The sequence below is a fragment of the Plecotus auritus genome (genome assembly GCF_963455305.1).
Source record: "Plecotus auritus genome assembly, chromosome: 6".
Taxonomy (NCBI): domain Eukaryota; kingdom Metazoa; phylum Chordata; class Mammalia; order Chiroptera; family Vespertilionidae; genus Plecotus; species Plecotus auritus.
The window spans coordinates 24,498,573-24,520,702 of NC_137773.1; the positions used below are offsets into that span (position 1 = coordinate 24,498,573).

The following is a 22,130-nucleotide window of genomic DNA, read 5'->3' on the forward strand; positions in this document are numbered from 1 at the left end:
GGGGGAATAGAGGCCATCTTTTGTATTATGTATGGACAAGTCATATGCCAATGCACTCCTTCACAGACGTTCACTACAGCTATCAAGACCTCCAGACATTGCCAATGATTTTGACTGATTATAGCAGATAAAGTATACCTGAGAGTTTTAATTGGGATGTGTGTGTTTTGAAGCTGCACAATTTTCAAATTTAGCTGGAGCCTCATGAAGTTTCTATAGATGTTTTATGTTAATCACTAACATTTGGGATTTTTAAAGTCTCCACCTGTACATTCCTCTTTTCCAATCCAGAGAGAAAAAATAACAACCCATCCACCCTTGAAAAAATTAAAATCTCTGAATGACCTCGATCAAGCTAATGAAGAACAAGAGACAGAGTTTCTCAAACTTCAGGTCATTGAGCAACAGAACATTATCGATGAGCTCACCAGGGTAGGTCTTGATCAATCTATGAACCCTAAGCTGTTCCCAAGGACAGGTAGCCAAAGCACCACCATACACTGGAAGCACTTAATAATTCTGGATTAGCCCCAAAGGCTCAAGTTCGTATGTTTAATATGTAAACAGGTTCAAGAGACTCTATTCCAAAAATTTATTATTGAACTCTATTCCAATAATACTTTAATTATTGAACCTTTTAAATTATAATCTGATCATCAGTAATTATAATAAATTGATTTGTTAACTAATTTGGTAACGCAAATAATAGCTACAAACTTTCAACATTGTACTGTGAGTAGGTAGGACATGTGGGTATATCTTATAATTGCCTCCTGTAAGATTCTGAGACCTACAGGTTAAATATTTCACGTACAATAATAACAGGACTATATGCTTCTTGTTTCCCAACTCCTAATTCAGTGTCTAGCACATGGTTGCTGTTTAGTAAATATTTGTTGAACAGCCACATCATAAGTAGTGAGAGAGCTGAAATGGCAGTCCAGATCTTCTGACCATGACTCCAGTACCTGGTGAAGCAGGTAGAGCAAGTATTACTCCCATTTGCATCTGGCCAAAGTCCGTGTTACCCACAGCTGTGGATTAAGACCTTTAACGCCTTTGGGTTTCCTCTCTGACTCTCTGTCTTTAGGTTGTGAATGACACCTCTGGTCACTCTCGCTTCAGGACCAAGCCAAGGTCCTGAGGAATTAGGGATGGGGCGTTTTCGGCAATAGTCTCCCAATAGAGTGAGGAAGGTGATGTAGAGCCCGGGGAAGAAAAGATTATAACTTCTGTATATAATTACTTGTGGTTTACCCTTTTAAGATGTTCTATGCTGAGTATGTGTTATAATGCATATACTCTATTAGGAGGGTAATCTAAGCATACATTTTTTAAAGTTTCAGATATATTGAAGTTGCATGATTAAAATATTTTTACACATAAAAGTGAGAGACCAGAAAGACTAACACCAATGACTTAAACCAGCTTATTGATCAAACATGGTCTTCTGAAGTGCTATGCCTCTCCCTTCACTTCCACACCCTTCGTAACATAAATCTCACAGGCTCACTAGTCAAGGGCTTGAGGGATTTGTTTGGTTTTAAGTATCCTGAGTTTAAGCTAAAAGTTTCTTACAGAATTTGGACACTTTGAGGCATGTCAAGCAGACTCGTACTTCATCTACCTTTGAATTTGTACAGTAAATACCTGAAGTACTTAGTAGATGAACACCAGATTCTCAGGATATCTCTATTCACAAGAATGAATCAAGAAATCATTATTTCTAGATATACTTTCGCTTCCCCGAAAATTCCAATGAGAACCTCCCCCACCCTTCAGAAGCCACTAGATCAGTGATTTTTTAACCAGTGTGCTGCAAGAATTTTCAAAACATGCAATATCTGACTAGGGACACTGATTTCTTTTTCCTAAGATTGTCAAATAAAAATATGACAACAGCCAACACAACAATAGCCATCCGGTATAAATGAATCAAAATTATACCTATTTTTTTTTGTCTTATTGGCAAAATATATATATATATTTTAGTGCCATAGAATTTAGTAATTAGTTTATATATGCTATGAGATGAATAAAGTTAAAAATCACTGCACTAGATGATTTCAACCAAGACAATGTTCCCATCTCCAGAGGCTGTGGGTGAGAACAAGGATCCAAGAATAGTAAAAGGTAGTTTTCTATGCCTATCAAGTGATTAAAAGAAAGAATAAGGCTTTCCTTTGTGGTGAAATGATATTTTTTCAACATTTAAATTGAAAGTAATCTTGGGTTTGAGAAAACTGCAGCATTGTGCTTTGGGAGAATATAAGTAACTATTTTCAGAGCTATTTGATCTACGGGTATAAAACAAAGGATTCTGATTCGAAACACAGTGTGCTTCCTCATTGTGAGGCTCTCAGATCTACATAGATTATTAGGACAAGTTGTAGAATATCCTTACTTTTAAAACATTCAAGCTTCAAACCCAAATGTTGCTAAAATTTATACAACATAATCTTTTTTTTTTTCCAGAAAGAGGAAGGGAGAGGGAGGGAGGGATAGAAACATCAATGATGAGAGGGAATCATGGATTGGCTGCCCCCCACAAGCCCCCAACTGGGGATCAAGCTTACAACCCAGGCATGTGCCCTGACTAGGAATAGAACTGTGACCTCCTAGTTCATGGTTTGCTGCTCAACCACTGAGCCACACCAGTCGGGCAATATAATCTTATCTTAAATAGAAATATGTAATGTCTCTGGGAAAAACAACTCTGTCTTTGCAAAGCAAAACAAAGCAAACAACAGCAAAACCTATAAGGAAAAATGTACCAATTCAAGGTCTGAAAAGTCCTTGATCTGTTTTCCAGGACCGAGAAAAGCTCATCCGCAGAAGAAAGCATAGAAGAAGTTCCAAGCCAATTAAGGTAATGAGAAAACTAGGTTAGCAGGCTTTGCCACAGCCAGAGAAGTGAGGCTTGCCAAGGAATCTTCCTGCAAAGATGTGATAAGTCAGATGTTCCTGAGAAATTCAAACCATGGGCTTTATTTACTAGAAGGAAATCTCTTCTCTTGACAGTTTTCAGAAGTCCAAGACATTTTAACCTGGAAAGGTTTGCTTTAGTATAACTTTCTCTGAGTTAGGAAACCAGAAGGCTTGACATAGAAGGGGTTATCTGACAAGTTGGAGAGAGTCACACTCCAGGAACGTACAAGTGACACATAGGACTGGATGTCTCTCACTGAATATTAGCATCTGATACCTACCCTATCACTGATTAATGTATTTTCATTATTTACTTGCACAGTATTATGGGTAATGATATTCCCAATTCACCAATATCTGAGTAGCCTCTTATTAAATAACTAGAAGCTCAGCGCGCGAAATTGCGCAGCCACACCCACCCGAGTGTGCCTCACCAAGCGCACAGCCCCGCCCACCCGTGCTGGTCTTTGGTCGTTACAGTGTTAGGGCCACTGGGTTTTTATAATATAGATAAAATCACAAGTCTTACTGTTTAATTTGTCTGTTCATTTGATTTTTGTTTTTATTGGGGACATCATTTCATTTGGTTATGGAATTAAGTGATAAGACTTCAGATTTGATAATCCTCTTCACAGAGATGCCTGCCCTTTCAGAGTCCCTTGATTAGTTTTAAATACTGAAAGGAGTAAATGACATAAACTCATCATGGTATACAATGTACTATAAAAGAGGCTATGATGTTTCTATGAAGAGAGCCAAATTAGTGAGTTTTCAAAAAAATATCAGAAATTGAATAATATGGGACAAACATTCATTGGAATTATTATGGTCCATATTTTTATTTCATCAAGGAAGCATTAAAGGGTCCATGTCTTTTATAATCATTTGCACATATGCCAGTTGACAGTGCTTTAATAATATGTCAACTTTTCCCTCTTTTACCTGTGTCAGTAAATATGTACTTTCCCTCCATTAGAGGCCTGTTTTGGACCCATTTATTGGTTATGACGATGACTCCATGGACTCAGAGACATCATCGATGGCCTCATTCCGAACAGACCGAACACCAGCTACTCCCGACGATGACTTAGATGAAGTAAGCCTTTCTCTAGTCTTTGGTGATAATGTCACCAAATCTTTCTTTTAAGGGGGACAAAAAGCATTTCACTTCTTTATCTCCTTTTTGAACATCACAAAATGATTTCATAATAGTGAAATAAGACTTCAGACCAATTTTGAGAGCACACTTGATTTTGATACCTCTTAGAAAATAGTTCACTTGTGTCATGTAGCCCTTTTACAAGATTCTCTAAAATTCAGCTCTGTAACTTGAAGACTTCTTTCAAAATAAAAGTTACTGTCCGGAATTCTTCAGCGAGGGAACCTGTGAACCAAGGAACAAGCTTGTAGATATAATCTGAGACACTGTTAAGCAGTGTGCACTGTCAACCACCTTCATCAGAATCATCTAAGGAGTTCAATTACAATGAAAACACCTAGACCCTACCACACAACTCCTGACCCAGGATCTATAGGGTGGAACCCCAATATCTGCATTTTTCCCAGAACTCCCTGGTGATTGTATTGTGCTCTAAAGTTTGAGATCTTAAGCTGCAAAACTATGTTTTTCGTAATTTATCTGGGGAAGAAGTTGTTGGATATGGATGTATTGAAAACAAGTGAGGCTAAAACTATGAATATCATTTTCTCAAATTTGGGCCCATAATCAGGGTACACATTCTTCTCATTTGGATCCAATATTGACTGTAACCCAAGCCCGAAGAGGTAGTCATTAGAAATGTATAAACAAATGCTTCTCTTATTAAAATAAATACCGTGTTTCCCCGAAAATAAGACAGTGTCTTATATTAATTTTTGCCCCCAAAGACACGCTAGGTCTTATTTTCAGGGGATGTCTTATTTTTCCATGAAGAAGAATACGGTACACATTTATTGTTAAATGAAAATAAAGGAAATTTATTACCTGTATACGGTACGGTAGTACAGTAGTTGTCAACACAAACCAGACAAACTGTGAATCCTACAGTATCAAGAATTTACTCATTTATTCAATGACAATCATGTCATCATCTTCTGGAACATCATCATAACAATCCAATTCCTGAATTTCCTGGTGAATTTCTTGTGACTCCATTTCTTTCAGAATCAGTGGACCAAATCTCTCATGTTTAGCAATAGCACTGTCTTTAAATGAGTACTTCTTGTCAAGGTAGCCTGCTCGCAGTGCATTTGCAATGCAACTGTCAGTGATTTTCTCCCATGAATTCTTCACCCAAGTCACAACTTCTTGCAGTTTAGGTTTCACAAAGTTTCCACGCTGATTTCTCTCCATTCTATTTTCATTGTAGTCATTAATTTTCATGCGCAAATTGTCTTTGAATGGCTTGTTTATTGCAATATCAAGAGTCTGGAAATAGGCCATCATTCCTGCGGGAATCATTATCTGATCTATTTTTCTTTCGTGAAGAAATGTCTTCATGTCTTTAGCGCGGTGAGTGCTGGCTGCATCCCAGACTAGCAGACCTCTTTGGCTCCCTTACATAACAAGCAGCAGCATTAAATCGACCCACTTCCTTAGAACTGCTTGTGTGGCCCAGGCTTTTTCAGTTTCAAGAATAAAAACGCCCAAAACACGTTCAATCTTTTCCTTCTTGCCCTTAGAAATGATTAAAGGTGGGATTTTAGTGCCATCCAGACGAGTTGCCAAAATACAGGAAACACATGCATTTTCGTAAGCAGTGGAGGGAATGTATGCTAAGGAGGCACCCCGCTGTTCAATTGTTGTTTGAGATGATTGGCCCATAAACACTGCAGTTTCATTCATAGCAATCATGTTGGAAAGATTGTATTTAGAGAAGTCAGCATCATCAATAAAGGACTTGAATGCAAGTGCTCGCTTAATAACTTGAGTATCTTCCAACCTAAACAATGTTGTAGATCTTCTTAAAGACAGTTCACTTCGCTGAAGGAAATTATCCAGCCAGTGTTGTGATGCTTTGAAGTCTTCGGGAGCTATGTCAAACTGTGGTGCCATTGCAAGGGCAAATTCTTGAATCTGAGCCCTATTCACAACCAAAGCCTTTGCTCTCCTGTCAACAACCCATTCACAGATCAGGTCTTCCAGCTCGGAAAATAATGGCTGCTGACCTGATCCACACTTGCGCTTTTTAGCATTTCCCTTGTCCACTTGTTCAATGAGGTTACCATACTCTGCTCGCCATTTTCGGACCAATCGGTTACTCAACATCTTTTCTTTGCAGAAAGCAGTAAGATTTTGGCCCCAAGAGTCTTCCACGATTCCTTTCTTGTACTCCACGGAGTAGCTTTTTCTTTTTGCATTCATTTCTAGGGGTAAAAAAAAAGGAACTGGGGTATCAAGGTGGGGGGAGGGGGATCACTCAAAATGACACAGGGAGGATCAGAGGGGGGATTACCATTTTAGTAACCCCTTTTGATCCTTCTGTGTCATTTTGATTGTCCCCTCTGATCCTCCTGTGTCATTTTGATTGCCCCCTCTGATCCTCCTGTGTCATTTTGATTGCCCCCTCTGATCCTCCTGTGTCATTTTAAGTGATCCCCCTCCCCCCACCCTGTGCCACTGAACACCTTCACCAGACATCCCCCCTACCCCTTTATCAGACAGTTACCCCCTGGGGCCTGCCTGGGGACTGTCACTGGGCTTGCTGGGGCCTGGATCTGGGCTGGAGCAGGGTTTGCCACTGACTGAGAACCTTCAGTCATCATGAAGGCGTCCGCGAGCATCAGGTAGTGTCACCAGAGACAGACCAGCACTCACCACCTTCGCCGCGTCCCGTCCGCTCTAATCCTCCTGTTCTTCTACACGCATCTGCGAAAGTCTCCTCCTTTCTCCCACCCCGCGCTCACCGCTCACTCCGACCTCCTCTCCGCCTCCACACAGCAGTGACGTCACGACTCCACGTAACGTCACTGGTTGCTAGACGCCAGTCGGGGTGGCCCTAGAGACCAGTTTACGGTAAATTAACTTTCATTCTGAGACAGAGCCTGGGGGCCTTATTTTCGGGGGATGCCTTATATTTCACTCAGAAGGAAACCTGCAAGTGGGTCTTATTTTCGGAGGATGTCTTATTTTCGGGGAAACACGGTAGTAAAGCATTTCTGTGGTATCCATCTTGAAAGTATTACATTATTATTTTTTTAATTTTATTTTTCAATTACAATTTATTTTCAATATTATTTTGTATTGGTTTCAGGTGTACAGCATAGTGGTTAGACAACCATATGCTTTACAAAGTGTCCCCCCCAGATATTTCCAGTACCCACCTGGCACCATACATAGTTATTACAATATTATTCACTATATTCCCTATGCTGTACTTTATATTTTTGTGACTATTTTGTAACCACCAATTTGTAGTTCCTAATCCCTTCATCTTTTGACCCAGCCCCCAACCCCTCTCCTAAAGTACTGCAGTATTTTTGTCCATCCACATACTTTAGAATTAAGAATAAGTCACACAGAATTCAAAATCAAACAAACGTTTAACTTCTGAACTTATATGCATAGCACATGAACAGACAATAGTGCAGGGAAGGCCTGGGGAGGGGGCAGGATTGAGGTGGATGGTGTCAGTGGCGGGGAGGGGACATCTGTAATACTTTCAACAATAAAGATAATTTTTTTAAAGTAGATGGAGGTTAATATTTCACATTGGACACAGGACCTGAACATAGCATAATTATTTTTCGGCTTTTTTATTTTTTACCTCAAGAGTTTAGCAGCTGAAGAATCTGAGCTACGATTTCGACAACTAACAAAGGAATACCAGGCCCTCCAAAGAGCATATGCCCTCCTGCAGGAGCAGACTGGAGGCATCATCGATGCTGAAAGGGAGGCCAAGGTTAGTGAGTGTCTCGGAGAGTGCTTGGAACTGGCTTTTTATGCAGCCCTCGCAGCATCAAAGAATCACGGACATAAAAATATCAATAGGGTAGCTTTCCATGTGTCCTCCTCTCCTCGGCGGCTTTTGAACTGTTGTATCTTTTATGTCAACAAGGCTTGGATCTAGAGACATTAGAACCAGCCTGGGTCGATGCTTTTGTTTCTTTTAGATAGTTGAGTATCTTGCTATTTGAAAACTTACATTTTCAAAATGAGACATTATTGAATGTGAATAATCCATTTTTTCAGTTTCTTACTTGGGGAAAAAAAAACACACACCACCGCTTTTATCTTTCAAAAGCAATGGTTAGCCAGTTTCTTTTCTTAGTTAATAAGTACACAGCATTACATTGACAGCCTACCAAGAATTTCCACTTCCAATATCTCATTTAATCCCTGTGACAGCTCCAAAAGGCAGATATTTCATAAAAGAGGAATGTGAGGCTGAGAGAGGTTCATTGAATTGCCCAGGATCACACAGGTAATAAGTGTTCCAACTCAAGTCTTACTGGATCAGATGTTCTTTCATTTTTTACAACTGCCTCTCATAAGCCTATTTCAAAAATATAAAAATAAACACACACAATACTAACATTTAACACTTACTTAGTGCTTGTTGTGTTCCAGGCATTTGTGTTGAGCACGTTATATACATTTATATCATGTAATCCTAAAATAGCCCTATGCATTAAATGCTTGCTATCTTCTTTTTATGAGTGGAAATAATATCTTAGGAAGAGTTAAATGTAGCTTAGTTAGCTCAATTAAAATGAGAATATGTAGCTTAGATTACAGCTAGGATATGAACCTAGTCTTTCTGAGTTCAGAGTTAGAACCACCATGCCATAACTGCCCCATAGATTCATTAACAAGGGGCAAAAAGGAGTGTGACCCCCCCAGTGGTTTTATCCTACTTCCTATTTAGAGGGTCTAGTGCAGGCCCTTTTTCTGCCAATGGCCCATTTGGATATTTATAACATAATTTCCGGGCCATACAAAATAATCAACTTAGAAATTAGCCTGCTCTATATCTGGTCAAACATTTAATGAACTCACCCCTAATGCCTTGGCAGGGCTAAACCATGGGTCTTACACGTCCTGTGGGCTGGATGTTCCCCACCCTTGGTCTAGAGCAGGGGTGGGCAAACTTTTTGACTCGAGGGCCACAATGGGTTCTTAAACTGGACCGGAGGGCCAGAACAAAAGCATGGATGGAGTGTTTGTGTGAACTAATATAAATTCAAAGTAAAGGAGCGGAGGGGAGAGCAAGAGAACCGGATAGAACAGCCGGATCCGGCCCACGGGCCGTAGTTTGCCTAAGGCTGGTCTAGAGTATGATGAAGGGTGTTGTAGGACCTACTGTTAATTGCTTAGTGGGAAAGAATAGATATTATAGTTATATATATTTTTAAGTGGTGACATATATACATGCACATACATATATATGAGTAAACATGTTTCCAAAAAAGCAATCATCAGAAAGGAGTGTATGTGTGCGCCTTCATATTTATGTCCTATAACTATAATACTTGTGGTTTTCATTATCAGCATTTATTAAGCACTCTTACCAATATAGTATTGCCAATTAAAATAATAGCACATGCCTTGTGTTTTGGAGAGCTGGTCATACAGAAATTAGTTGTCTTTCTCTTACCTCACTTTCCCATCTAAATAAAGGTTTAGCTTTATCTCTGGCTATTAGAATAAAATAAAATAAAAAACACAGCATTCAAAGCAAAATAGTCTAAAATAAATCAAGATGTTGGAAAAAGAGCAACACAGTAAATTCAAAGAAGTAGAAATAAAAAAATCGACAATATAATATAGATGAAATAGTATCAATGAAAACAAAAAATAAAATTATTTTGATGAAAGAAAAAAAATAGAGTATACTCAACTCCCATTCAAAGTTAAAATAATTCTTAGCAAAATTAAGCTTGGAATTTTTTAACCCTGATAAAGATAAATATAATATTTAACAGTTCAAATAAATATTCTCACAATAAGGAGTAAGGAAAGAATACCTACCATTCCTGACTTTATTCACCTTTGCAACAAAGAATTTATGCAGATCATAAGAGAAGAGAAAAATATATGTATGTTCAGAAAAAACAAAACCTAATTTTTGCAGAAAATAGAATCATAAACAGAGAAAATACAAGAGTATCTAAAAATAAATTACTACACTAAATGAAGTAGGGTTATTCCTTAAAAGATCAGTGATCAAAACTATTAATACACACAATACTTGACATACACATGGACACATACATACATAAATAATTGGATTTAGATTTAGGTCACAAAGATGGCTCTGAATGAATGGAAAGATTTTGGAGAGGCAAAATGGGAGAAGGCTTTTCAAATGAGAGCAAGTTGGAGACTCACAAAGCATATTTAGGAGACAGGGAGATCACCAGCAAGTAAGGGGTGGACTGTGGTATTCCTGAACAGTGGGAAAAGATTGGAAATATAACAGGAAATCTCAAATCCCAAACTAAAGAGCTTGAATTTTAACCCAATAGCAAAAGGAGCCACTGAAAGTTTTAAGCAAGAATTTAGATCATAAAAATAGTTTTAAGGGATTCTTTGGTCATAGAATATTCTTCTTCCTTTCCAAGGAAGATGAGGGGAAGAAAAATATTGAATTATCCTTTTACTTACTGAGTTCTGGATTTTTTATTTCACTAGGCTCAAGAACAGCTCCAAGCAGAGGTGCTAAGGTATAAAGCCAAAATTGAAGATCTGGAAGCGACCCTGGCTCAGAAAGGGCAGGTAGGCATTTGGTTGCTGGCAATTGGATCTGACCTTCCTCTAGATCACCCTTCTGCATGGGCAATACCCAGGATACGGCTTGGCTCTCCACAGTGACCTTTCTCAAATGTGTCAGAATGTTCAGCGCTATGTTTCTGTCCCCGGTATTTTTCTGGCCAGAGTGTGAACTCCGCTACAACAGCAAATGAGGTTGGGCAAGAGGGAGAATGCCAGAGGAAGAGAAGCCCTGAACCAATAGCCTAGCGTGGTCACAAACTGCTAAGACAAAGACCCACCCCTGCAGCTGCATTCGTTGCCTCTATGCTACATTTATGGTTCTGCATTTTAATGTTTTCCATCCATATGTATCTAGCCTGTGTGCATTCTGACCCTTGTCACTTTTTGCCTGTGTGGTCACTTCTGAGTCCCCAAAAGGCTGGTCCTGGATTATTCAGACTGAAAAAGGTAGAGGTAGTGAGTGACAATGAAAAGGGGGTTAAATTTTCCTGGCAACTTTGGCCCCAGTGTCTTTGAATAAGGAGCTGGCGGGGGTGGGTGTCATTTACGAGTTGTTGGCCGGCAAACAAACTGGGTGAAAAGAAGACAGCTCTGGCAAAGTGGTTTGACAACACGGGCTCTTTCGTGCCACTCTGAAATGCTGACTGCGCGATATTCTTTGTCAAACAGGATTCACACTGGGTAGAAGATAAACAACTTTTCATTAAGAGAAACCAGGAGCTTTTAGAAAAGGTATGTTGGGCGCAATACCCTAGTGGGGCAGAGGAGACAATGATGAGAGATCCAGGAGCAGCAGGGGTCCTCTCAGGAGTGGCACAGGGGCCAAGGGAAGGGGCAGCTTCTCGGCGCTGTATTCTCCTCTGCTGCGTGCTCGACTGCATCCCTGTCACCGCCATCACCATCAGTGGAGTGGCCCATGTGCATGGCTCTGTGCTGGGCATTGCGCCAACGCAAAAGGATGTGATCCCTGACACCTATTGATGTGTTAACCATATATATATATATATATATATATATATATATATATATATATATACTGTATATATGCTGTACATACATATATATATACACACACACCCACACGTGCACACATCCTATGTGGTTGCCCATCTACAAAAAGCACACTATGAATAGGACTTGTTATTTTGTGCAAGGAAGTGACAGGTTATGACTCCAAGACTGTGCTGCCGCCTATCACAGACAGTTTTCACTGTTAGAGACTTTTTTGCTCAACTTGGCTGTTAATTTTTTTTTTAATAAAAGAACTTTGGAAATGATTCCTCGAAAGCACAAAATTTCATGTCCAGGATTTTGTTCAACAAATCAAGATGCAAAAGCCTGGTTTAGTCCCAACTGATAGGTTATTTTGATTTGGGGCAATGAAATATAACAGATCATTTTAAGTTCAAAGGTGGCTTTCCCTTTGGTATTTACTTTCCAGGAATATAATTTAAAAATTGCAACATAATCCTTTATATTTTTCTTGACAAAAACAGAATTTGAAAGCCCATTGGAATAAGGGAAGTAATTCTGTAGGTCTACCCAAAATTATATAGAAATTATCTTAGAATAATTTCTGCCAATATTTACTAGCTTTGACAAGGAATAGAAATTAACCACAGAGAAAGGAAAGAAGATACTTGTCCTCCTTCCCCTCTGGCCTGGCAAAGTTAGGACATCCTATCTCACTTTCTGCATGATTAGAGACAGGGCTGATAGACACAAAGTAGGCGGGTATTTCAGGACTGAGAACTCATACTCTCAGAAAGGTTAAAGGTCCCTACAAAGAAACCTCATTAGACATTGGCTGTGGTCTGTGAATTACAACCTACAAACCAATTATCTACTTGCTAGCACTAAACACCAGAACCAGGAATTTCCCCAAATAGCCCAATCTCTAATCCCAATCCAAGATGCTAGAAAGTAGAATCTTTTTGTGATCTAAGTCAACTTCTAAAAACTTTCAAAAATTTACTTGACCACAACAATCTAGTGTAAAAAACTTGAATTGACTGGAACTAATGTCACACAGCTCACTATTTTCCCATCTTTATTTTCCTCTAAATTTTGTATATCATGAGGCTATGAGAAAAAGAGGACTTTAGTGGTCTCAGAGATGCTCAGTAATATGTGCTGTTACATCTCTTTATCATCTAAAAAATAATTTCCATTATGTCTTCTGTCTGATTTCATTTGGTCTTGATTTCTTTGGCCTAAAAGCAGAATGTTGAGCTCAGATTTTTAAGAGTGAAACAAAACTGAAACAACAATAAAGCAAGGCATCCTACTTCAAGTATGTATACTTGGGAAAATAAAATCCATCCTATGCTGAAAAGCCCCTGTTTTTTTATTTTTTATTTTTAACTTTAAGGTTTTAAATAATTACTGAGAGTAATGTCTGCCCGCATAGCTAATATCAAAGGCAGCCCATACCCCTTTACAGATCATGAAATTTGTTGATTCCTTGTAGACATGGACCCTGTCTATAGGGTGAGGCATGTTCATACACAACCAACTTAATTTCATGCTTTATCAGGTTATACTAGAAGTCCTATAAGACAGGAAAACAGAGGAGTTATTATTTCGGAATGGGTAGACATGGAAGCTTTTACAGTAGGAGATGTTGAAGCTTGGTGTACAAGGAAGTGTAGAATTTCCTCACCTAGAAAAGAAGTGGGGAGGCCCCACTTAGGCAGACAGATGAGCAAAGACAGCTCCTGAAATAGTCAGTCCATGGGGTAGATCTGGGTTTCTAGATTCTAGTGTGTATGTGTTCATGTGAGTGTGTGAATGTGTTGAGATGAGAGTGATAACATTTAAAACTGGGAAGCTACCTGGTAACCAGAATATCAAGGTTTTTAAATTCCATATTGAGAAGTTTGGCTTTACTCTGAAGGTAACTAGAATTCAGCAAAGTTTGTCTATGATCAGAGATGTGTTTTAAAAATTATTTTCCTGACAACTTTTAACTCCAGAAATAAGAGGTATAAGTTTCCATTATTTACCCCATTAAATCTACTTCTGGGATCCCCAACATGGCCATAATGAGTACCCTCAGATTCACTACTCATAGGGTCTCTAGACTTTATCTCAATGAATGGAGGATCCTCCGGGGTTTTCCTCTATGACCTAAAAACTCAACCGAAGGATAACTAGAAGGAAAGCCAAATACTTGCCATAGTCACATCTACTTGGGATTTTTTTTTCTAGATGATTTATTCACTGAGTAAATGAATGTTATCTATGCTTGCTTTGTAAAGTTGTATTGGCAATGTTCTCCTAACTTGAGGATTTACTTTATTAGATAGAAAAGCAGGAGGCAGAAAATCACCGGTTACAACAGGAACTGCAGGATGCCAGAGACCAGAATGAACTGCTGGAGTTTCGAAACCTAGAGCTAGAAGTAAGGAAATGATGATCATAATGATGATAATACTCATAACAGCTAACACACACGGAGTACATGCTATGTGTGAGGTGCTGAATTAAGCATTTCAGCTGCATACTCTTATTGGACCTCACAACCACAATCAAGGTTTTATAGATGAGGCAAGTAAGGTTGAATTCGTCGCCCAAGTCCTGTGATTAGTGAGTGGTAAAGCATTGATGCAATTCAGGATGTCTGCCTAGATACTGTATTTTTTCAGCACTATTAATGCCTTGATGAACAAGACCAGTGGTCGGCAAACTGCGGCTCGTGAGCCACATGTGGCTCATGAGCCGCGGTTTGCCGCTCTGTTGACTAATGAGTTTGCTGACCACTGAACAAGACTAATGAATAAATTTTAAATAATTTAAAGAAGCAATTTCAAACTTCATCGATGATTCATTGCTTTTAAATAATTATTTCCATCCTTCATTTAATTCTGACTCGAAAAAGGTCACCTTAAGAATTATATTTCAAAATGTACTATATGCAAAATTATTTTATCATTATACATTTGAATTTGTCAGTCAACTTTTTTAGTCTATAATGCATTTATGCCAAAAGCAAAGAAGCAAGGTAACTTGTTTTGGGAAATACTTTGGTTAATTTGACCAAATTTCAGAGTTGTTTTTGTTTTTTAAGTAAAACATATCAATCAAATAAAATTTTGATTGTATCATGCAGAATCTGGCTTAGCATCTGGTTGAATGTATGTTGAAATGTAAAGGATAAGAAACATTCTTATTTTATTTCTCTTATTCTGCCAACAATTTCTTCTTGAGGTTCTTTCAAATTAGGTCTGGATAGAGTTAGCAGTCAGTATACTTCAATGAAAAGGAGTTGTCTTTGGTAGCCCATATACAGTATCTTATTCATAAAGCTTGAGTGGATTGAATATGTAAAAGTCTGTTAGCTGCCATAAAACTTCATGGTCAAAAGATAACTCTTTGTGATACCTGAAAGCTCTAAATATTCAGATAGTTTGAATTGCAACTCCACTTCCCACATTTCCCTGATCAAAAAAATTTTTAAGATTGGATGACACCATCTATAAATTCCCTTCCATACCTTTGTTGACGAATCAGTTCTTTCCATTAAATTTAAGCATGAACATCTTGAGTTCTTTTTTTTTTTCTTGCCAAATGTCATATTGATACACTGCTGAAATAGCAGACAACTGGTTTAGTGTTTAATCAGTTGTTACTTTTTTTTTAATGCCCATATATTCTCCACTGTATTTCAAGGAAAGAGAGAGACGGTCCCCTCCATTTAATCTACAAATTCACCCATTCTCAGATGGTGTGAGTGCTCTCCAGATCTACTGTATGAAAGAAGGTGTCAAGGTAGGCAGATATTTGATGTTTTATGTTTATAAGAAAGTAGAAAAACTGGGAATTGGAAAAGGGGGGGTTGCTCATGACTTTTGTCTTTCAGTCACTGGATGTCATTTTGATACAAACTGGGTAACAATTGAAAGTAGTCATGTCCATTGGAAAATCAGTAGAACATAAAATAAATGTGTGACAGATGTGTGAAATATAACAACAAAGAACACAGGAAGCCATGATTATTTAGAACGGAGTAACATAAAGAATATGAGTTCAAAATATTAATATAATGACCTTTAATTATCTAGAGGAAATATTCAATGAATTCAGTACTTCAATAAACATATTTCAAGTATGTGGGTAAAAATGTACTTGTTGAGTCCCTCTGTTGTGATGTTGGCTGTAAGTGCTGTGGAATTCATAATCTTGGAATTTCAGCATTAAAAGAGACCTTGAAATTGTCTAGGTCAACATCTCTTTAGGTATGTTTAATTTAGGAAAGATTTCTCTTTTGAAAGTTTATAACATATTGCTCAGTTCGACAAAATATACTTCTATCTGTAGTGATATTAGAATACATTGAAAATAATATTAAGGTTGAATGGAGATGGCTCCATCTCCTGGGATCAATATTGTCCTTCAATGTAATGAAATCACATGGCAAATACCTATTCCAGAAGGAAAGCTGGGAAGCCCCTGCTATTCCTGGCCTCTCCTTACCTTCTGCATGGCCCTTCCTGCTCCCACTTTGAGCTGCCAACTATCCTGTGTTAGTTGCCTTCTCTCTGCCTATAAGAATGAGCTAGACTTTCCCCTGTGGTAGGATCTGCTATACTGCATTTGAACATAAGAGGAGAAAGTGGTATTAATGAGGTAAAAAGTGTGGGGTAGATGGAGGGGTTGAGGTAGTAAAATTGTGCTTCCTTGACTTCCATCTTAAACCACTTTCACAATGTTTAAACTCTGGCCTTCCTGGGCTACATGAAAATTTGTAAAGCAAAGTAATTTTTTGTTCAGCTCTAATTAAATGAAAGTACTTTGCTTTATCTTTTCCTTGGATACTTTTTTCTTTCAATAAGTCATAAACAAAATAATCCAATGGATGTCATTTATATCCAAAGGAACTCTTTCAAATGGAGTTTACTTGCTTTAATCTGATGTCAGGATTATAGTAAAAATCAGCTGTTTCCAAAAGATGAAATTAAAGCTCAATAAAAAAAGGAACTGCATTATAATTTATGTGGCAGTCAAAATCTCAACCAAGTCAGAATTCCATTAATTAGAATGAAGTTGGCTCATTATTTATATTTATTACCTATTATTTTTCTTTATATCTGAAGTCTACCATGACTGAAAAAAATGGACAACTATTATAAAAAAGTTAATGAGCTAATGCAAGCCTTCGCTATATTCTGGACTCTTGTACATTATCTGTTTCTCCTCAAGATCAGCCTATGAAGGAGTATTTTTTACCTTCATTATGCAATTGGCGAAATTGAGAATGAACTATTAAGTAGTTTTCCAAAGTTCACACAGCTTATAAGAAGCACAGTGGAAATTTAACCAGGCGTGCGTGATTGAAAATCCAAGGAACTGCAGGGTTAAAACAGCCTTGGGCAAACTACAGCCCGCAGGCCGGATCCGGCTGTTCTATGGTCTCCCCTCCGCTCCTTTACTTTGAATTTATATTAGTTCACACAAACACTCCATCCATGCTTTTGTTCCGGCCCTCCGGTCTAGTTTAAGAACCCATTGTGGCCCTCGAGTCAAAAAGTTTGCCCACCCCTGGGTTAAAATGTCTTCTCTATATTAGGCTTGGGGCACTGGAAGAATGGTAAGCCACATTTGTGTCTTTGACTTGAGTGTATCTCCTTGATTTTGCAGGATGTGAACATCCCTGATCTCATAAAGCAGCTTGATATCTTGGGTGACAATGGGGTAAGTATGAATTGAATAAATGCAGGAAAGATATGAATTTGCCTAACAAGAGACAAGAAATCCTTGCCAATGTGTCACGTGTGAAATAATAGCAGGTGGGAGGCCATGTTCACTGAAGGATGTAGTTCTCCAGAGAGAATCAACAGTTTATCAGACAACTTGGCTAAAGGATTGTAAGGATCTCTGGAAGGTAGTGACAGAAATGGGAACTGGTAAAATGCTTTTCATGAGCAGGTTTCTGATTTGAATGCCAACCACATCTGCAGTGATTAAAGCTGATTGCCTTCTGACTGTTGCTTGGAGGCATCCAACGTGAAATTAATCAGTCATGCAGTTGCAAATGGTGCTAAATAGTAGGGTTGGTGGCAGCCACATAAAAATGGACCAGGAAGCTATAGTCCTTTTTCTTTTCAAAAACACCTTCCAGGCAGGGTCGAGGCATATTAATTCAGTGGGAGGACTATTCTTGGAGATATTAGATGAATGATACATGTAGGTTGAGGAGTTACACCATTTTTTCCCTTAAACAATTGTCAAAGGAGAGAACGTTATCAATGAAATCGAATGAAACTTCTATGCAGAGATTACTCTTTATTTCATTTTGGTTTATGCTTTTCTCATAACATGACTATTAATGAAGATGCTTATAGTGAAACAAAATCAAGTCAGTATTTGAGAGGTATAAAGAAACTCACAATATACTTTTTATAGGTTGTGAATGAACTCTTTGTTAAGAATTACTACTAAATATAATATACTAGAGGCCCAGTGCATGAAATTCATGCACTCGGCGGGGGTGGGGGGGGGGGTGGGGGGATGGGGTCCCCTCATCCCGGCCTGCACCCTCTCGCAGTCTGGGAGCCCACTCGCCTAAGCCATCAGTTGGACATCCTTAGTGCTGCTGTAGAGTTGGGAGAGATTCCCGCCACCACCACTGTGCTCGCCACCCGTGAGCCTGGCTTCTGGCTGAGCGGCACTCCCCCTGTGGGAGCGCACTGATCACCAGGGGGCAGCTCCTGCATTGAGCGTCTGCCCCCTGGTGGTCAGTGTGCATCATAGCGACCAGTCATTCCACCATTCAGTCTATTTGCATATAAGCCTTTTATTATATAGGATGTTAAGGTTCCATGCATTTGTGTCTGTCACAAGCACTTAGACAATATTTTCTGATAATGTAAATATCTGAAGGGTCTTCAGCTTATTTTTTTTCTGTCTTTTTCACAGAATTTAAGAAATGAAGAACAAGTGGCCATAATTCAGGCCAGCACTGTGCTGTCCCTGGCAGAGAAGGTAATAAATTGTACTGACTTTCAAATCATCTCCGTGCCTGGCTTAACACCTAAAGAGCAGGGTAGGGTTATTGAATACCTAATAAAGACTTTATTTTTCAGGATGAGACAGCCCAGATAGAATGAAAACACACATCAGAAAAAGTCTACACACTGATTTGGGGTCAGTGGATAGATAATTCTTGCTTTAGGTCTCTTAAAAAATAGAATGCTTTAAAAATGGAAAACCTTCTAAGTTACATTATTCAAGCAATCCTTACCAAGATGGGAAACTGACAAAGAACGGTTTTGTTAGAACAAAATTCAACTGAGTATATTTGAAGATTTTTAAATTTAATTTATTGGGTTGACATTGGTCAATAAAATTACGTAGGGTTCAGGTGTACAATTCTATAATACATAATCTGTACATTGCATTGTGTGTTTACCATCACAACTCAAATCTCCTTCTGTCACCATTTATCCCATTTACCCTCTGCCACTCCCCCCACCCTCCTTTCCCTCTGGTAATCACCATACTGTTGTTTGTGTCTATGATTTTTTTTTGTTTGTTTGTTATGTTTTGTTTTGTATTATTTTGTTTTTGCTTAATCCCTTCACCTTTTTCATCCGGTCCCCCAGCTCCCTTCCCCTCTGACAACTGTCAGTCTGTTCTCTACCTATGAGTTTCTACTTTGTCTGTTAGTTTATTTTGTTCATTAGATTCCACATATGAGTGAAATCATATGGCACTTTCTTAAATGTGAAGATCTCATTGGCTTTTTAAGCGATTCGTGGGTTGGGCAGCATCTCATCTAGCAACTACAACAGTGTTCTTAGAGGTTGTGCAAAATGGAAAGCTTTTATAGGAAGAAGGTTGGGGCTAGGGAGCTATTAACAAAGGAAAATAAACCAGTATTTTTAGGCCAGGACATCTTTTTTGCGGGGGAGGCAGGCAAAGGTTTTATCATGCAGGTTACCTCTTGATCCTATGGGGAAGAGAGAAGCGCTCCAGGGACAGATGACCTCATTGATGTCCAGAGAATTCCAGACTGGTTGACTGAGATGATATTCCTGGTAAAGGTCACAACTGCAATTAGGTCAGATATTAAGTTTAGGTTTGGTATCATGGGCTTTAGCACAAGTAATGCCATTTTGGGGCTTGTGGTGTTAACAATTGAGAGGCGGTAAATTGGAATGTGGCTCTTTTTATGGGCTTTCCCTTGGGTGTGTACATGCAAATTGTTTCCAAAGGATTCTGTGACCTGGTGGTGGCTCACTGCAGGCTCCTTCAGAAAGCCCAACCTGAGAGTGTGCTCTGCCCCCTTGTGTCTAAGCCTGGTCAATGGTAGGAAGAGTGAAAGAAGAGGAAGGAGCAGGTAGATAGGTCTGATAACTGGCTGTATTCAGGGTGCCTTGAAAATCAGCATATAGTTGAGAGTCATGTATACTTGGTTGGGTCTAATGAGAACTATACACGTCCCTTGAGATACTTCCTTAATTCCTTAACTGCATATAAAGCTTGTTATAAATTAAATGAAACCAAGAGCAAGCAATCAGCTTACTATAATCTGAAATGAGGGAATTCTACAAATCAAATGAGCCTGTCAACTTACTCGAACAAAACAAAGACATTTAAAAAAATGGCTATAAAATAAAAAGGTACTTAAGAAATTGCCCTAGCTGGTTTGGCTTAGTGGATAGAGCGTCGACCTGCACACTCAAGGGTCCCGGGTTTGATTCCGGTTGCAGATTGCAGGCCCTGGTCGGGTCATGTACAGGAGGCAACCAATCAATGTGTTTCTCTCAATATTTCTCTGTCTTTCTGTCTCTCTTCCACTCTCTCTAAAAATCAGTGAAAAAATATCCTTGGGTGAGGATTAGGAAAAAGAAAAGAAATAGTGAAATGATCTTTTTCGGCATCCTGATTCAAGCAAACCAAGCGTAATAAAAAGGACATTTTGCTGACAGTTGGGGAAATTTTAATATGGACCAGCTACCAGGCAACAAAAGGAATTAATGTCAATTTTGCAAAATGTGGAAATGGCCTTGTAGTTATGCTTTTTTTTTTTCTTTTTAATTAGAAAAGGCCTTATCTGTTAGGAATACATATTGAGGAATTTACATGTGAAATGATATCTGGGATTTGCTCTCCCTAGTTACATGAAATACATCTTTTAATCTTCACATTATTATTGATGCCATATTACAGATAAGGAAGCTGAGGCTTAGAGAAATCAGGTAGCCTTTCAAATCCACAGAACCATGAAAAGCTAGAACTGGGATTTAGACCCAAAGTAGTGTGCTTCTAGATCCTACAGACTTAATTATTATGCCCCATTACCTCCTGAAGGGATAAGCTGATATTTAACTTGGTAGAGACACATTATGAGAACTTGTTCTTTTAAGTTATATGTGTGGTAGGTTCACACCGTAATATTCAAAGTCCAAATTTATTCAGGGAATTGATCAATGCTAACATCAATGTCACATAACAGAATTATGTGTTTTAAGTGTTAAGCAAATTTTCTAAGTTCTTTTTATGTGCTTTAAAATGTCTCTACTCAACAAAAATGATTCTTTAACACTTAGCTGTACTATTTTATAGATTAAAAAATTGCTAATTCTCCATTCTCACTTGGCATTCTTTTTTTTTCATCATGCTCCCTCCAACCTTGGAGAATCAGACATCCCTTCTCGTTGGAAATTGCCCCTCATTTTTGCCTAATCACCTTTGACTCATTGTTCAGATTCCAGTGCAATTGTCATTTCCCAAGAAAGCTTGCGATGGTGTTCTCCATGTGGGCAAGAATGTGTTGTTGGGCAAAAAAATGTATTGGTTACCATCACAGCTGGCACATTGCCTGGCACATAGTAGATATCAATGAATACATTTGTTGAATGAATGAATGGAAAACTATAGTCTTATTTCTGAACTAAGAGATAAAATGCAACAAGTTTTCATTTCAGTTCTTAGTCTGTTTCTTGAGATACAGGGGGAACTGACTAAGCACCTCAGTAGAGAGCACCATATACTAGTACACCATACCAAGGAGTCATGTTGAACACTTTTGTCTTATTCAGTGGATCCAGCAAATCGAAGGAGCAGAAGCGGCCCTGCACCAGAAAATGATGGAATTGGAGAGTGACATGGTGAGTACGAAGATGAGGTATCATAAAATTAAAGGAAAATGGAACAGGCAAATGGGAAATGACTGTTCCCTACCAGTTTTATTTGGCAGTGATGAAAGTTTGTAGCCTTCCCATTATTTTGAGTACACACCATGGAAGTTCCCAGAAGTCTCAAAGAACTGTTTATATCGAAAATACCCTTGAAAACTCTTTAAATGCACAAATATTAATTCACATTCAACCTTACTGGGCACTGTTCTAGGCATTGGAGCTCAGAGGTACTCAGGACAGTCACCAGCAAAATGAGTCTTGCAGGTGGTTATGTACTGAAGGCAGTAATATACACAAAGAAATAACTTACTGTACTTGGGGCTGTATTACACACAAAGATACAT

At 38.6% G+C, this 22,130-nt stretch overlaps 1 protein-coding gene across 4 annotated transcripts in view; it reads left to right on the forward strand.

Annotated features, from left to right (window-relative positions):
- Positions 1-22,130, forward strand: part of JAKMIP2 (janus kinase and microtubule interacting protein 2) — a 140,494-nt gene that overhangs the window by 102,854 nt on the left and 15,510 nt on the right. For 3 of the 4 annotated variants that reach the window (XM_080671674.1, XM_080671676.1, XM_080671675.1), the window contains exons 7-17: positions 292-432; positions 2,813-2,869; positions 3,905-4,024; positions 7,701-7,829; positions 10,562-10,645; positions 11,312-11,374; positions 13,947-14,045; positions 15,314-15,412; positions 17,282-17,335; positions 18,560-18,625; positions 21,688-21,756. In XM_080671674.1, the coding sequence (XP_080527800.1) occupies positions 292-432; positions 2,813-2,869; positions 3,905-4,024; positions 7,701-7,829; positions 10,562-10,645; positions 11,312-11,374; positions 13,947-14,045; positions 15,314-15,412; positions 17,282-17,335; positions 18,560-18,625; positions 21,688-21,756 (981 nt within the window). The remainder of the gene's footprint in view (positions 1-291; positions 433-2,812; positions 2,870-3,904; positions 4,025-7,700; positions 7,830-10,561; positions 10,646-11,311; positions 11,375-13,946; positions 14,046-15,313; positions 15,413-17,281; positions 17,336-18,559; positions 18,626-21,687; positions 21,757-22,130) is intronic. The other variant, XM_080671677.1, reaches the window with a different exon arrangement.